This window comes from Sapajus apella, unplaced genomic scaffold, assembly GCF_009761245.1.
Source record: "Sapajus apella isolate SASKATOON/1434 unplaced genomic scaffold, GSC_monkey_1.0 scaffold8, whole genome shotgun sequence".
Classification (NCBI taxonomy): Eukaryota; Metazoa; Chordata; class Mammalia; order Primates; family Cebidae; genus Sapajus; species Sapajus apella.
Genome location: NW_022436948.1, coordinates 37,595,058 through 37,612,773, shown reverse-complemented (window position 1 = coordinate 37,612,773; position 17,716 = coordinate 37,595,058). Strand labels below are relative to the sequence as shown.

The 17,716-nt window shown below is 37.8% G+C and overlaps 1 protein-coding gene across 3 annotated transcripts in view; it reads right to left on the bottom strand.

Moving 5' to 3' along the window:
* The window catches only part of CADM2 (cell adhesion molecule 2), a 1,064,920-nt gene extending 1,051,315 nt beyond the window's left edge, over positions 1–13,605 (bottom strand). For 2 of the 3 annotated variants that reach the window (XM_032276647.1, XM_032276648.1), the window contains exon 1: positions 12,918–13,599. In XM_032276647.1, coding sequence (XP_032132538.1) covers positions 12,918–12,978 — 61 coding nt within the window. In that variant the 5' untranslated portion in view covers positions 12,979–13,599. Of the gene's footprint in view, positions 1–12,917 lie in introns of all 3 variants that reach the window. The other variant, XM_032276649.1, reaches the window with a different exon arrangement.
* Positions 13,606–17,716: the final 4,111 nt, after the last annotated feature.

Below are 17,716 nucleotides of genomic sequence, written 5' to 3'. Positions count from 1 at the left end.
ATTTGCAGAGTTGATCTATGAATGTGATTTTGTGAGAAAAATATGTATGGCTCAAAACTCAGGCTGATGACTACAAAATTACTTCATAAACTTCATTGACAGAGAAAGAAAAGCCCTGAAATTTATAGAGGCACATATATCAAAATAAAAAATCTGTTTACGTTTGTAAAAACCTTAAGCACTAAACGATGCATAGATGGATACAAAAAGTAAAATTTTAGTAAACGTTATTTTAAGAGCATGCAGTTAATGTTATAAAACATATTTAGGTGGAAAGGAAGAAGAAAAATGTCATTTCTGCAGTTTATAATTATCTGTAAGTTTCTTCTACATCACCAAAGAATGGATGTGGTTCCAATCTCTCAATCTACGCTGAAAAAATTAAGCTGCAAGAGAAGTAACTTGCTCAAGGCCTGTGAGACAGTGGCATGGTTTGCATGAGAACTTAGGTCTCTCGCTTCCTACCATCATGTCTTACTGCTGCAAGGCACTTCCAAAATCAAAGTTTTAATTAGTTCATTAATAGCTCCTCCCTTTACAGAATAAAGAACTCTCACTACAAAATAGAAGGCCTCCCCGATTCCAATCTCACTACCACTTCTACAAGAACCACAATTTGACCATGTCTTCTGCTTGTGTTCTACCCCATTCCTCTATTGCCAATCCACCTCTATACTCCATCATGGTATGACTAGGTGATGAGACTTCCTGGGAGGAAATATCCCTAATGCCTGAAGGAATTTACCTTTACCTTATAGTTAGACCAAATGATAAAATATACTAATCTCCCCAGCCTGTCCATAATCATGCAGGATATATGTTTTGTTAAAACATGTACTTTTATGTTGTCACAGCCTTCAGGGATAGCATGTTCTGCTTTGTTGATAGTCTAAACTTGTACAGTCAGTAAAATTGGGTAAAGCAAGGCAAAGTTTAAGATAAATCTGACTTTACTGATTTCCTTCAGACCTCTAAAATACTATGCACTTCTTATCTCTCTAGTAATACTTTCATCACAGCATTGGAAATTTCATGGAAGGAAATGATATGGAGAAATGAAGTTACTAAATGGTAACACCATTAGTTTTACCCCATTCATAGAATTTGTATGTTAATAAAAAAGAAAACCAGTGAACAAAAAACTATCCTCTATAACTTTTACTTGATTTTTAAAATATGTTTGTAAATATTATTGAACATGTAATTTTTAAAATCTTTCCATGAAATCTTACTTTAAAGTCAATACACTTTGTACAATATCCTTTCTGTAAAATAAGTACTGTCCATATGATATTCATTTGATATATATTATGAATATTGTGTTTAATTTGATGTCTCTGGACAAGAACGTTAGTCTGAAATGGTTTAGCATGTAAAGTATCAGGTAAAGGAATTTCTTTCTTATAACAAACTGAAATTCAATTTCTGAGTGAATCATTATAACTATAAGTCTTGAGGAATAGGAAGGTATAATTTTTCTTCACATTTCCAGTTTCAGATACTATGTTGTTACACACAAAAAATTAAAATATGTCATATCTAATAATAGGTTTACAGGAATATCCTCAATATAATGAATAAATTCAGTAACATATTAAATAATGCTTCCTTGCAACAGTAAAATAGTCAACAAAAATTGCTTCCAACAAAAATTTCAACAAAAACTACCTTCCCTTTAATTCACTAGTCTCTGGAAAGTTGATCAGCAGGGGCCAAACGGAAGCCACATTCAAGAAGAAGGTTTATTCTGCAGCTATAGAATCATACGGACATGTTTTAATATATAGCAAGACTGGGTGCTAATAGAAGCTATGAGAGAATATAATTCTTAATACCAGCTGTATAAAGTGGCAAGAACCTTAATAAATTGAGCTAGTTTATCTTCATTGGACATTTATTTACAGAATATATATTTCTCTGTGAGGATGTTAGAGTGATTTCAGCACCTGGCATTCAGGTAAATCTTAAGTTAGCCTAGTTAATAATATCTTCTCAAATACCAAGAGTCACGGAACAGTCAAAAATCCAAAAGACATCAGGGAAATTGATTTTTAAAATATGAAGAAAAACTATATGACTTTTAAGAAAAGCCACATTTCATTGGGACTTTTTAGAAAAAGTATTCTTAAAATGCTTTATGTGAAAATACAGTCACTACAAATTGTAGAGTCTTTTCTCCCTTGGTTTTGGCTTTCCAATAACTATATTTAAATTTTCTTTACAAAGCATATAATATTTCCATCTTACCTCTGTCTTTCTAATGCAAAAAATCAAATTCAATCACGGCAAATATGAATCATCAATTGCATAAGCATAAATAACTACTCACTAAATACACAGACCAATATTTAGAATTTTTAAAGGGCCTTTTAAATAATACGGACAGAATCTCTTCCAGTTAACTGAGAAGAATGCATTCTGAATCTTTACTTCAGGGACTAATCAGAGATCCTCTACTCTGTAGCTTGGCAGTAAGAAAAGCAGGTCAGTCCACACATAATCTGGTGGATCAAGGTCAGCTTGTAATTCCTCTTTGTTTATACATTTATCCGGAAATGCCAGCTACTTAAAGTAGAGCGACAAGGATAATGTGGCTTCACATTTAACCAAAGTCATCATCAGGAATATTTTTGAAGTTAGAGACAAAATCTTTAGAAAGCAGGTAAAAGATAAGGGGTTAAAATACCCAAAAAAATCAGGAAGATTCAAACAAATGTTTACAGTGCATATTTGAACTGACTGACCTGACTGAAAGCAATTAATTCATATTTTGTGAAGTACATGATTACTGAGAATTATTTTTGTTTCCTGGGGTGCATTTCTGTCTTCTTCCTATATATTACATGCAAATGAAAAGTCACTGAAAATATTTATTCTATTTGGAATACTGTATTGGCATTTTGGCAGTTATAATGTAAATACTTAAATATTATCTGGATCCAATTAAAGAGTTGTGTCAAGATGAAATCTATTAGAAGAAAACTAATCAATCAGTGCAATGAAAACATTTTTTTTTTAAAGACACAGACCAGACATTTGATTAGGCACTTGAAATATAATGAAGCCTAAGACTTCAGCCCTGTACACTAGTGGCTTACAGTCCACTAGAGGAGATAGGCAGATAAACACATAACCTTCAAAACACTATAGCAATAATATACAAAGGTTTCTTCAGATCATAGAATAGACAAAATCAAATGCTCAGTTCTCTCATGAACTAAGAAGACATAAATGCTTAAAATAATCAATAGAGGGCAGATGGCATTATTTTGCCTACTAAAACTAAAACTATAGCTTCAAAAATTGTGCTATTGTATAAAATATCAAACAAAAAATGTCAAAAAATATTTATTATATCAGCTTATAAAATGCTTTTTATTGCCATAAGCATAAATGAAAGAATAAAAGACACAAGTTGCAGTTACAAATTAAACCACATTTTTTTTTTTTACCACATAAGACACAGAGAAAGACATGTAAGTCAAAGGGCATAATTTATATAAATGTACTCTCAAACTCAAGTAATATAGGAAAATGTGATAGTTTGTATAATAACACATACAAAACCAGTCAATTCTTGTAGGAATCTCTCTACAAATAAAGTCTCTTTAAGAAAAAGATGTCTGTCTCTCTCTGTTAAGTGTCTATACTCTGTATCCTTACCATTATTCAAACTGCATCCAAATTAAAACCCGAAAATAAAATGTCTCAAATTTGGCAATGCACTGACATTTGGCAGTCCATAAAGACTGCAGGCAATTAATACTGCCTAAATATCTATAGCCTCACATAAAAACCAGCAAAACTTCAAGATCTCACCATAGCAAAATATGTTAATGGGCTAGTTAAGGAATAGAGTATTGACTGGGGAACAATTTCTGATTCTTCTTTTTGTTTGGGAAAGTGAAAGGAACAATCTCTATTCAGGGTAGGGGATACACATTTTCAGTCATTATTTTATTTCATTCCTAGAGCAGTATCTGTTATTTAGAAATAACAGACACCGTATTATATATCACAATGGTGAATTTAATTCTGCCTTGGCAGGGCACTATTAAGTGCCGAGTGTGAGTAACTGCTTGCTATATTGGAGTCATAGATATATAATTGCCTTCAGAAACATCCTTCTCTGAATACCACCTACACATTAATACATGACAGTGAACTTACAGCCAGACCCCTGTTCTATCCCACATGATCCCTGAAAAGGCTTTGAAATGAGGACACGTGCATAATTAAGGCACACTGAATATCACAGTACATGTAACAAACTAGAGTATTATGAATCCTTAGGGGAACCTCATAGAACTAATACATTTTCTAAAGAAAGCTGCACATGAGTAAAGGGAGACTAAAATGCTAATTAGATCCTCTCAGTGGAAGCTATAGAAAAGTTGATTCTTGAATCCTGAAGTTGGACACAGAATGGAACATTTGTATACAGAAAGGCTGGAGAGGGAATAAAAAGAACTTGACCTAAAAGCCTTGAATGATTTACACAATTCATGAGAAAAATAAATGAAGCAAAATAAAAATATAACAGTGGGAGAATTCGAAACCTCCTGAAAGGGTTAAGTATGAGAACTGATTTCGTATTAGACAGGGATTATGTAACAACAGAGGGAAATACTCAGCCTAGCATATGCTAATTTAGTCGGCTTTGCCAGGCGTTTCTCTGTGTTTGGCTGGCTGACTCACATTCCTTTCCTCTTCTTTTTGCCATTTTTATTAAGAGACTGTGGAATGGAGCTTTCAAAAAATGCAATAATAATAATAAAAACAATTCAACACACATCTTACACGTTTTATCCTTGCTAAAACACTGGGGTGTGCTCCTTGGGGGTTGAAAGGAAAAACACCCAGTCTATACGTATTTGGTACATATCCTTTAGCACAATTCCACTTCTTTATTCTGCATTCCCCATTAATTTATTTTAATGGATCTTTCAAGTTGGTAGCATGGGCAGGGAATGGGAGGGATATTATATTCCTGGAGAGTATAAAGGAAGCTGAGTTACTATTCAGACTTCAGCACATAAAATAGAGAGCAGTAAAGAAATGGCAATTAAATAAAAAGCTTATTACATATTTTATTTGCTTTTAAATATAAATATTCTAATTTCTGATGCATTATCTCTCACTTAAACTTAAGCCTATAACTCCAGATCGAAAAACAGAGATGCATAAGATATGAGAATGAACGGAAGTTATGAATGTCATGGACATTTTCCCCTATGGGGGATATAGGACAAGCTAATGTAAAATATGAATTTATTAAGAAAATTAGGACATATTTTACACACTATAGATTTTAAGCCTTGATGTTTAAATAAGCATTATGAAAGGTATCTGCATTTTAAAACACAAACAATTGTAGCCTAAAAGCTAAAAATATTTCTTTACAAGAACAAATTAATTGGCTTTATAAATTACAGCAAATCAATATAACAGCTATACACTTAGCAGGCGGCAGCACATCCTTGTCAGGAAAGGTGCTTTCTCACTCTGTTCTCAAGGACAACTTTAGAAAAGCAGTGTATCCTTACAGCAAATTAACCATCCTAAAATATGTAAAATTTTTAGAAACTAAATTTGACTTTTAAAAGGACTTTGTTTTCTTATAATGTAAAATTATTTGCACTATTTGATCACACTTAGCTTTGAGATTTTTTCCCTGAAATCAAATGTATGCTTATTTTTATTTTCTAAACAATCCGTAATGACGTCATTATCTAACCCCGGAATAACTCCTTAACGATGACTAGACAGGGGCTTCCTCTTCAGCAGTGAAATGGCTGAAACATAATTTAAATATTTAAGTGAAAATGATTTGCTGACACAGAAAGAGTTATTCCCAAAGTTGAATAATGACTGTCTTAATATTTACTTCAAAGACCTCTAATAAGTAAGGTGAATAGTTAATGGCCCCCTCTCTCCATAGCAGATCTTACAAACTTAGCTGTGTATCTATTCAAGTAGTAATAAGTTATTAGCAGTTTCATAAGCACAAAAATAGATCCAGAATACTCAACCCTATTGTTATTCCATTAATTGCAAGACTTGTGTGTGTGTGTGTTAAGTGGAAAGCTGGTTAATCATTGCTGCAACCCAAGAAAATTTACTGAAAAAAAATTCCTAATCTTCATTAAAAGAGCAAAAGAACACAATGAGTAAAAACAAAACTTCTTACCTTTTTCTTCATTCTATTATACATCCCTGAAAGCCCTAAACTCTAAGTACAAAATTAATAAAGATGTTATTCAGTTTTAAAAATAATGACATACTTTAAATGTGTATATATGTGCATATATATAAGTGACTCTGGAATATTTCCTTTCTCAATAATTACATCTCTGACTTTGACATTAATATTTAACTGATCCCTTCTTAATCAGAATATTTACTTCACTAATTTTTAAGATGAAGCCAATTTCATGTATGTTTAAGGAAATCCACTGAACACATTAACAGGACCAGTTGGGCTCACTACTTGAACAAAAATCAGCATGTATAACACGCTGTTTTTTTTGTTCTGTGGCAAATGGAATCAAAATATGCAAAGCTACATTAGTTCCTTTTATATGATAGGCTTTAATGGTATAACAATGGGTTTACAACTCTTACTTTTTTAGAGAACATATCAGATGACTTTGCCTATGTGATAAATAATATTGTTCAGATAGGAAACATTCTCTACTGATGTGACATAGCACAAATTATACTTAACAACACAAAATACACTGAACATACACTGAACAGTTAACTCCTATTTTTTAAAGAAACTACTATATTCTCATAGCACAGGAAATGCTCTAATAAGAATGAGATTAAGGGACTAACTCCTTACTAAAGAAAGAACTGGATAACAGAATGTTTCCCAGCTCAACAGTTATTAGGTCCAACACATGTAAAAAATAGCAAAGAAATCCTATTTTAATGTTGCTATTCATCTTCATTAAACTGACCTCTGTTCTTGATAGTTTAAAAGAAAATTAAATGTTCACCGTTCATTGGATGAAAATGTTGATAGTTTTAGTAGGATTTATTTATTAATCTCTAAACAAAATATATGGTCTCTCTTTTGCTTTGTCATAAGCTCATGAGATTACAAATACTCTGGATCATTTCTGGTTGCAAAAAGCTAAAGGATGTTTTGTGTCGACTACAAGCTCTGAAAGACTTCCCATTTCACTCTGATGCCACATGACTGCTTTCCTGTGAGTTTGCTGCCTCTGCAGAGCACATTAGGCCTGAGATGCCATTTGCATCATCACACAGCAGGGGGCTTCAGCTGCCACAGCTCTAGGTTAATCCTCACCCACCTCTTTACACAAGGAATTTGCAGAAGATGCCTTTCTCGATACTACAGAATTGCACTCCAAAAATGCTTGACATTTTCAGATAAAATGTTGGCAATGAATGTGTCCTTTTAAATATTTTAGGTTAAATGAGTAAATTTAAATTATGTCCTTCATTTTTTATGAAATTAGTTTATGATCTAATCTAAGGTAAAGTATCTGGGGTTTTTAATCAAGGAAAAGAAAAAAATGGGTAGGAAAAATGTTAAAAAAATGTCTGATCAGATTGAATTCATTTAAAGATTTATGAAAGTGTCTTACTTATGTGATACTTTTATATAGGAAAATTTTAATAAGCCAATATAAGTTACAAAATGTCAAAATAAACTCTTATGTGACTTAACCAATTATGAGTACTTACATATTATGAAAAGAAGAGATCATTTAACTCCATCAGAAGTAATTAGGACATACCTGTTATTCAATCCAACAGGACTGTTTATGAATCTACTAAATTGAGGATAAGAAAATTGCACAGATACATAAGGCACAGGGCTTGCCCTCAGGAAACTTAAGTATAATAATTTAAGCGAGTAAATAAGACAATATCTACCAATTCAACGAAGGGCTCCTGACTTCAGTTTTTGGTGTGCTTCCTTGGTTTGTGATTTTCCTTCTCTCTGCTTCCTCAATCTACTCAAGCTGCTATAAAATGGGTGACTTAGCCAATGGATTTAATAAAGTCTAATAAGATGAGGACTATTTCTCAATAAATATCATAGAGTGTATGTCAGCGAGATCAAATAAAACATCTATGTGGCATTAGGTCTATATTCTATCATTAATGTTCCTCCAAATCCTTCATAGTAAATAAGGTTTACTTGTCTGAGCCATTGATATCCCTCAGACTACTTAAAGAGAAAACTGATATCATTTGGTGTTGATTCATGGCCACCTTCAAATGCATGCTTAGGATGTCTTCCAACATTTTTGCACTTCCATTTTGCTCTTTAAGTGATTTAAGTCATTTTTTTTCTTTAAGAAAAATGACATTCTACCACTATTCAATTGTGTGACAAATAGTTTTCAAGTGTCTTATCTTCTAGTGAAGGACACAAGAACAGATCATTTCAGTTGGTATTTAGCTTTGTCATATTATGTTTCTAGAGTTCTAGTAGTTATAGAAATGGGAAAAAGACATGAAGTATGCTTCCACATCTTGATAGAAACTAGTCTAGACACTCCTCATATTTGCAAAGATTTTCTTAATTACCAATTGTCTGATGTTTGACCATGTAAGCCACAGTTGTTGGCATTTAAGTACATAGGCTCCAATTTTCAGTTTCTGTTAATCAAAGGAGGGAGCGAGTGCACTATATTTCAAGAACTGCATTTGGCATAAGAAATGAGCTTGACAAGACTAAAGTTAATACATGTAGAGGTAAAAGAGCTGGACAGACATGCCTTTGGGAAGCACAGGTGTTTCATTAAGTGTATATAAGTATAATACATATGATAATGTGCTTTCTAAAATTGTAAGGTGAGGTTCATGACACGTACTGAGGCAAGTAATATGTACGCCCAATGAGATTTAATTTGAATATATTTTTTACTAAATATAACAAATCATTTACCAGAATACCCCATGGAAAAGGAACCCCCCCCCCAACACACACACACAAACTAAATCCCCAGTATCTGTGTTGGAGGTGTTTTTGTATACTACTAGTAACAAAAAGTAAACACAGTTCTCAACAAAATCAGCTCTTGTATGCATGTATGCATGACTATTTCCTGTTATAGTTTGCCCTTGTTTCTTTATTGCCCTTTCCAGAATTGTTTCCTGTGCTGACCAGGGCACTCTCTCCATCTTTGCAGTGCCCCCTCAGGCATGGAAAGGGATAACGTTTCAGCAAGGGTTAGCAATTGAACTGGATCTGCTCTATAGCCAAGAGAGGACTTAGTTACAGGTGGCAAGCTTTCGCAATCCTTGCAAAGAAATTCATTCCTCTAATGTGTCCCTTGCCCTTACTCCAGATTTTCCTCTTTTTATGATGAGGGAAATTAAGAAAAGATGCATTGTAGCTTAACACTAAATCAAAGTTTGCTATTTAAGTAGCCTGCATTACAAGTTATACTTTGGCCAAACAAATGTTTGGCCAAAAACATATGTTTATTTTCTATTTAACTATTATTCATTTCCTAAAGAAACGATGAGGATGAGGACAAACTGGCAGATGTTACAGAATTAAGTAAGCCTTAAAAAAAAAAAAAAACTCATTTTATCATTGACTTCTCACCACCAGCTTATCACCCCACATACTAACAAGCCAGAAAATTGATTTTGCTTCCCAGAAAAATACATAAAGGTGGCAATAAAAAATACAGTCAGTTAAAACACAGAAACATGGAGAAGATATGTTCCAATGAGTCTTCTTGTCTTTAAATAATGTATACTGCAAGGAAGATTATAGTAATATATGTGATAAATAAACTGATTAGTATTACTTAAGTGAATATCGCTATACTGCTGATAAAGCTAAAAAAAGAAGCTATTGACTGACTATAGTATTTGCCTAGTCATAACTACTAGCAAGCAGGGCAGACTCCCTCTAGCCAAAATCAGTTGCTCACTAGTTCCCCTGCCACCCTGTTCTCCCTGCACATAGAAAGGAAAGACCTCCTAAGTATTTAATATATGTCCAGGAAATAAAGCCTTCATTTTACAACCTAACCAAGTCCTAATACAACGATAGGGTAGTGGGAGAAACATAAATCTGAACCCCGAAGCAATGTTTTCAGCCAAGCCTAAGACAAGGAAGGCATGAGCAATTTGTTTGAGCAAAAACTGACAATATCAACAAAGTATGATGTGTCTGTGGAGCTGTGTTTGATGAATAAATGTGAGGCAGCCATAAACATGAGAAGACAATCCTATGGTGCTTTGTGCCCCCTCCTTTTCTTTCTTTTTTTTTTTTTTTTTTTTTTTTTTTTCGTAATCCTCTTATCTATTTTAGTGTATTCATATGACCTGATCTAAGATGCTCTTAAGTCCACAGACATGGTTGGACTAGTGCTCTTTCCCTGGTTGCTGTATAGGAAGCTTATTTATTTATTTATTGGACCTAATGCTGGTGTTGCTGCTGGTTGCAGTGGTGCATTTTCCCTGCTATGCTCACACCCCTTCCCCGCACCGCCCCCCACCCCAGTCTGCTGTGAAAAGCAGCACTGTCTTAATCACTGGTTTACATACTCAATAAAAGAGACCCATGCCTGAATGCTGCTGATGGAATCTCTCCGGGTAGAGAAAGAGTAAATCCTCCTCGAAGCTGGGAAAGAGGCACCAGCAAACAGTTATTTTGCACTGCACTGAATAGACAATTCACAGGGAAATGTTGAAGGAAGAGAGGAGGCGACCCCAAGTGCAGTCCATGGCCCACATGCTCTATAATAAATAATTTCGCAGCAGCCCAGCAGTGTGTGCATTGACTGGCCGGGGCCAGCACACACAGATTGGCAGGGAAAATACATCTGGCGGTGTCGAATTTTCATGGCAATCACCAAATTAACTGATTTCCCCACATCACACTCCAACACGGCGCGCGCGCGCGCACACACACGCGCGCGCCCACACACACACACACACACACACACACACACACACACACACAGCACAGCTGAGAAATGCAAGTTACTGAGAGGTGAAGTAGGGTCTCTGGGAGATTGCCTCAGCGCGGATTAAAAACCTAAGTAACGTGTCAGAGACCCGAGTTACTTGTGTGAGGATGGGGGTGTGAACGGTGAGAAATGGGACCAGGAGGCGTAAGCAGGAGGAATGTGCTGTCTGCTTTCACGGAGATTCTGGCACACATGACATATCTGAAATTTATACCCAATGTAAAATACACAAAAGTACCACAAAAATATTCTATGAAATATCTCTATAAGGTCAGTTAGTCAATTCAGGAAAATTCTGCCCACCGCCTCTTGTTTCACGTTCATAAATATGCATAAATAAAATTCGGTCCCCAGTCTATATCCCGGAGGAGGGCAGGAGAGAGGATGCATTCCAAGAACTTGCTGAAAGATGGTTCATTGACCTCATTTAAATCCTCCAAAGGCCGATTGGGTTTTGCACGCCAGTGAGTCTACGTGTGTCTTACTTTCAGATCCCTTTTACCCAGGGAAAAATTAATTTGATCAACTTATCTTTCCTGCAAATACGCAAATAATGACAGAAGGGTTAGAGGCAGGCAAAGAAAAAAAAAAAAAAAAAAAAAAACCTAGTCATCCAGCTTTAAAAATATTCTATCAACCATCATTTTCCATCCGTCCTCGCTATATCTCACACTCAAGCCACATCCCTATACTATTCTCTTCAAAGCAACAATCTTCCGCCTTACAGCCCCTGCCCACCCAGCCCTAGCACGCCGCCGCCTCTGCCTCCTCCACCACCCAAAGTGTCCTCTCTCCATGCACTCCTATACTATGCATTGCCATTTATTTCATAATCAGCATCGTCCTCCCATTCCACACAGCCCCCTCCCGCCCTCCTCCAAAAAAGAGGGTCTGGGGAAAAGTGAACCCAGATTCCCTAGCCACCTGGCATCCAAAACCAGTGATTTGCATAATAACAGCGTTTTGTGCGGTTTCCCTCCACTGCGGTCACAGGGGTTCTTAAATTTCACGTGAAAGGATAATATTAATTACGGAAAGAAGCGGCAGAGAGAGGATGGAGAGGTAGGAAATCTAAGTGAAAATCTCTTAGCAGTAAAGTAACTGCTAGAGAGCATATATTTCTTTGGTTAAAAAAAAAAGAAAAGAAAAGACACAGACTGAATAACAAAAAGTCGATGTGTTGATAAAGTGGGTTTGGGTCTTTTAATTTTTTTTTTTTTCCTTTTCTCCCCTTTCTTAATTTCTTGGTTTATTCATTCATTCATTTTTTTTCTTATTCTATTTTTCTTTCTTTCTTTCTTTTTTAAATCCCAGACAGAGTCTCCTCTCTCTTCCTAGGTGAATGACACGTCTCACAACACATTTCCCCCCCGGGGATGTTATTGCAATGCACACGGTGCCGCCGCTGCTGCTGTTCTCCACGTCTTGGTAGCTCGCTCCCAGGCTCTCACACACTTTTTAAAGACACACGGATGTGATGACGGTGGGAAGAGGGGGAAAAGAAAAGACGACCCAAAAAGGAGGAGGTTAGAGAGATGACAAGAGATGGAGAGGGTCGGTCAGGAGCGTGATGTGGGAGGTGGCTGGTGGGGGCTGTCGCCAGCGTGGAATGTTCAGAGAGGCACAAGTTGCCGGCCAAAAGGCGTGGGAGGCGGATGCTGGCGGGGATGGAGTGAGATGAAGGAAGCTCAGGTGAATGAAAAGGCGAAAGGTGCCGCGAAAGGGGCTGACTGCTGGGAAGGCAGGGCTGAGCCAGCCTCAGAAATTCGAGGGGCTGGTGCGAACTGCCACTGCCCCCTGCCGCACCGGAGAGCAGGGGGAGGGGGTGGAGATCGCTGGGGACAGGGGGACTGGGAGGGGGAGAGTGGAAATGCGGGGTGGAATGGGGAAGATGAGGAACGGGCAAGAAGTTGATGCTCCCCGCGGCGGGGCGGGGATTACCTTGTAGCAGGAGCCCGCAGACACTGTAGAAGCGGAGAACGGCGCTGCGTTTCCAAATCATGGTCCCCTCTCTAAAGGGCTGGGGAAGGAGCGAGGGGGCAAGGAGATGCTGCTGAGCGGGGCACGAGCGTGCAGGGCTCCGCTGGTGTCCTCCTCCCGGCGCCCGCCGGACCCACCGTTCCCGACGCTGCGGTGTTCGAACCCGCGGACGCGGATCCCCGGCGGCAGAAGCGGCAGCGGCGAAGCACCCTCAGAATGGGCTATCGGTGGGCGAAGTAGTTTCTTCTCCTCCTCCTCCGCCCGCCGGCGGTGCAGCCGTGACAGCCCGTCTGCCAGGCGGGGGTTCGGAGCTCGCCTTCCTCTCGGCGCGCACGGCAAGTCCCAGCGCCCGCCGGGGCTGCCCGAGCAGGTGGGGCAGGGATGCCGGGGTGTCGGCGAAGGTGCGCGCGAGGGCGGCACGGAACGGGCAGGTCACGGAGGGGAAGGGCTGCGGGAGAGCGGGGCAAGCCAGCAGCACCGCCGCTCGCGCCCGGGGTGTCTCTGGTCCTGGGAGGGGAGACAGCAGCGGTGGAAGCAGCGCTAGCGGCGGCGGCGGCGGCGCTCCCGGATGCTCCGGCTGCGGCGGCGGCGGTGGCAGCGGCGGCAGCGGCGGCGGCGGCGGCAGCGGCGGCGGCAGCTCTACGGAGCAGCAGACACAAGGGCAAGCTCAGCGCGACGGAGGCCCCGCCCCCACCCCAGCCAGGGACAGACACCGCCCCCCGGCCAATGGAAACGCAGCCGCCCACCAGGCCCGGCCAATGAGAGAAGGGGATGGGTGGAGACAAGCGCCGGGAAAAACAAACAGGCTTCTCAAGGACCCTTCGGGCAGGAGGAACTGAAGCCCCCGTTCACTCACCCCCGGCGGATCTCACCTCCTTCGAGACGTCTCGCCCGAACTTGCAGGGGAGACGACCGCCTTCGTTAATCAGAGCCGAGCACTCGGGCAGGGTTCAGCCAATCGCCACCGCGAGGGGGCGGGGTTAGCTGTGTCCCCAGCAAGTTCTGGAATCCGTGGTGCCCGGGCCAGGTCCTGGGTGCGAGGTTCCTCTGCGCATTTGGACTCCTAGAGCAGATGGTGGCTGCACCTGCCCACTCACCAGCTGCAGCAGCAATCTCTGACGCTTCCAGCAGCAAAAGGGAAAAATTGCAGAGGGCGTGGGAGAGGCTAAATATAGGGAGTGGAACACCTACCTGCCTACAAGAACTTGCGTTGCAAAGAAGGAAAAAGAAGTGGAGGAAATAAATTTGGCTGTTGTTGTTGTTCAGAGTTTTTACTTGGTCTAGGTATAAATCTCAGTAGAGCTTGGTGGGTAGCAGTGCTGACATTTACATCAGGCAGCTCTTGGTTCAAATAGCATAGCTGTCGCTTCTTGTCTCATAATATTTGATGATTTAGTTGAAAGTTTAAATCTAAAGCCTCCTCAACTGCAAAACGGGGATAATAGTACTTGACTGTGAGAGTTGTAAGGATTAAGTCAGAAAGCAATCATGTTAGGGTAAGTCCATGCAATGCGTACGTACTTTATAAATGGTGATTCTAGCTGTTTAGTGGGATTTTTCTAATTCTGGATGGCAGGAAATCTTAGGTAAGCCTCTTTAAAATTTTTTAACAATAGCCTTGGGAAGGGAGAGAAGCAGAAATGCACTTTCTTCATGGACGCAACCAAAAGGGGTCATAGAAACTCAGAAGCCGGAAAGAACCACCTCTTTAAATCAACTCCCTGAAATGTGTCCTTTAGAAGAGGAGATATAAATGAGCAAGACATAAATGAATCAGAAGTTGTGTTTCTAAATGAGCTTAATTCCCAGGGTTTTCCCTGTGACCAGTTTTTAATTGGACCAAATTAGCAGATGATGGACTGGTTCAGTAGTGTTAAATCAGTCACACCATAAATAAAGCCGTCTTTGTTTGAGAGACTACACAATAGAAACCTGCAAGCAAGAAGACAGAGGGAAAGATGAGAGGCAAGATCAATATTGATGCCCTTCACTCTTTCCCATTTGTGGCTTACTTTGCCACAACCTTTTGCAAATTCAACCCTTGACTTTTAGCTAATGACCCATTCATTTCTCTGCCCACCTTTCTCCCCAGGTTCTCAAAATTAAGGAACAAAATGTCCATAATAAAACTGCAAGCACATTCTAGAAGAAAAATGTGTGAATACCCGTGTTATTGTAGGAGATAGTTGCCTACTGTGAGTTTTAGCTGTTAGGGAATTCAGTGAGTCCACAGATACTGCTATCATTTAAACTATTGTGAGGATCAAAAGGTGAAATTCTAATCATTATTGACTCAAGCTTAGGTTTTGTGTCAGGGAGAATATAACAAATGAAAATGCCAAAGAAGTTAAGGTTTCTTTATTGAAATGGTAGTCAAGAGTTTCAGGATTCTAGTGCACACCCTGCTTCTAGCTGTATGACCTTGGGCATGTATTCAACTTCTTCGACCCTCAGTGGCCTTAACTATAATATGAAGGAACTGGACTTAATTACTTATAAAGCTACATTGAGCAATAGAAAAAAAAAAATCTTTAAGATTGTTATATTCAAGAAAATATCCCATTTGAGCATGAATATATCAGGATTTGTAATCAATACTCTGAAACAATGTCTTCTTATGAGTCTTGTTAATAACTGTGACAGCAATTTGGATTTGTACTCTTACATAATCTATAGCCTTGCCCCTAAATATGTGGTCCTTAGATCAGCAGCCCCTTAAGAAATTATTAGAACATCAGAATCTCAGCCCTGCTATCTCCATTTTACCAAGATTTCTAGTGATTTGTACACACACAAGGTTTGAGAAGCACTGGTCTTTAACACGTTTTGCCACATATTCACCCCCAGGGATAATTTCAGTGGGCAATCTGTGAAATGGGAGAGCCTAAAAGGCCTAGGGGATTTTTAGTAAATTATTATTTTCAGAAACCCCAGGCGTCTCCTCATCACAAAAGTAACTCCTCTTGTAAGCTATGAAACAAATTAATTAATTAGAAAATTTTTTAAAAAGTTGAAAGTTTGATTAAGTGAGAGTCATGAACTTCCTTGTGATTAAAGGCTCTCTTTAGCCCATAAACCCAGGGGACTGGAAGAGAAATGGGCACTGATTGCATTTTTGGGACAAAAACACTAAAAACATAAACTCTGGTCATTCAGATAAATAATGTCAGATTTATGTACAAAGAACAGATATTGCTCTATTTTTCAAATAGTCTATTCTTAGATGCTATTACTCAATTAATTTAAAAATAGCCAATGTTCAATGGTTGTAAGATCTTTGAATGCTTTAGAAAAATGTAACATTGTCATAGGTTTAAGGCTATATTTTTTACATATATTATTAACGTGGCAGTAAATGTATAAATTAACTGAACCCTTATGAATCATCATACAATTAATTAGCTTCATAAATTGACAAAAGATGGCATCTATCCATGCATCTCTATGTGCGATAATTTGAAATATTAAACCTGTTTGGGAAATTTTCTTTATTTTCTTTATAACTAATCCCCGTATACTCTTTCACTTCATGTCAAAAATATTTTTAAATATTTAATCCAATGTTTTGAAACAAATTTTAAAATGAAGACAAATTTTAAAAAAAATTTAAACAAAGTCTTACAAGTAAGTCATTCATTAGTAATTAACGTGTTATATGAAAGAAAGCTAATATTTTTTTCTGCCTTGAACATGTTGGTCCTCTTCATTTATGCTATCACAGAATAAGATGACAACCTCCTCCTCTCTCAATAGTACCAAAGACAGTAGGGTTTTTTTGTTTTTGTTTTTGTTTTTGTTTTTTTTTTAAGGTGGTTATCACAGAGGAGACTACACTTAGTTTTTATTTTTTGATTGTTTCTATCACAGTTGAGAGTATTGAAATTTATCATGATTGCGATGTTTATGCTTTTTTTCTTTTTTGGAAACAAAGTAAACTGTCTACAATTTTAATTATGGCAAAATGGGAAAACAACTGTCACTTTTTATCACTATGTATAAATTTCCCGGGATTTCACATGGTTCACCAGAACATTAATATTTCTCTTTTAAAATGCTAAATTTAGGTGGAATATCTAAAGTTTTTAATATACGGTCTTTCCCAGAACTAAAAATCCATGCTAAATTGACTCTCATAGCAAATTGACCCTTGTAGTAAATTGACCTAGAAAAAGAAATTTCATGGCCTGGTGAAAATGTACACCATTGTGGAAGAAAATTAGCTTATTGAGTACTGGAAACATTGATTGTCATTCTCCTTGCTTGCTAGCATTTTAAGTATGGATAATCTGCCCGTGTTGCAGAAATGTTAAGAATTTATAGACATAGTATATAGTAAATATAGCACAATATAAGTATTAATATATATGGTGTGCTTATATGGTTTGTAAATGTATCATTTATAGCAATATTAACTCCTTTAAATAGTTTTATAACTTAACATTTTGCTTCTGTTTACAAAACATTCAGGGTCCATCTTCAAAATATGATGTATTATTTTATTTCACTCAACTCCACATGTCTTATTATTAGAGTTTCATGTTATGTTGATGAAAGTATATAAAAGTAATGAAAATAAATTCACAAATATTCAGAAATTTATAACCTCAAGATGAGCTGTTTCTTCCTTCTTATATAGCTACCTCAAATAGCAATAAGATCAACATTTTCACCTTCCCTCATTTTTTTTTTTTTTTTTTTTTTTTTTTTTGGACGGGTTTTTTTTTTTTTTTCCCAGGCTTGGGTGAATTGGTGTAACTTCG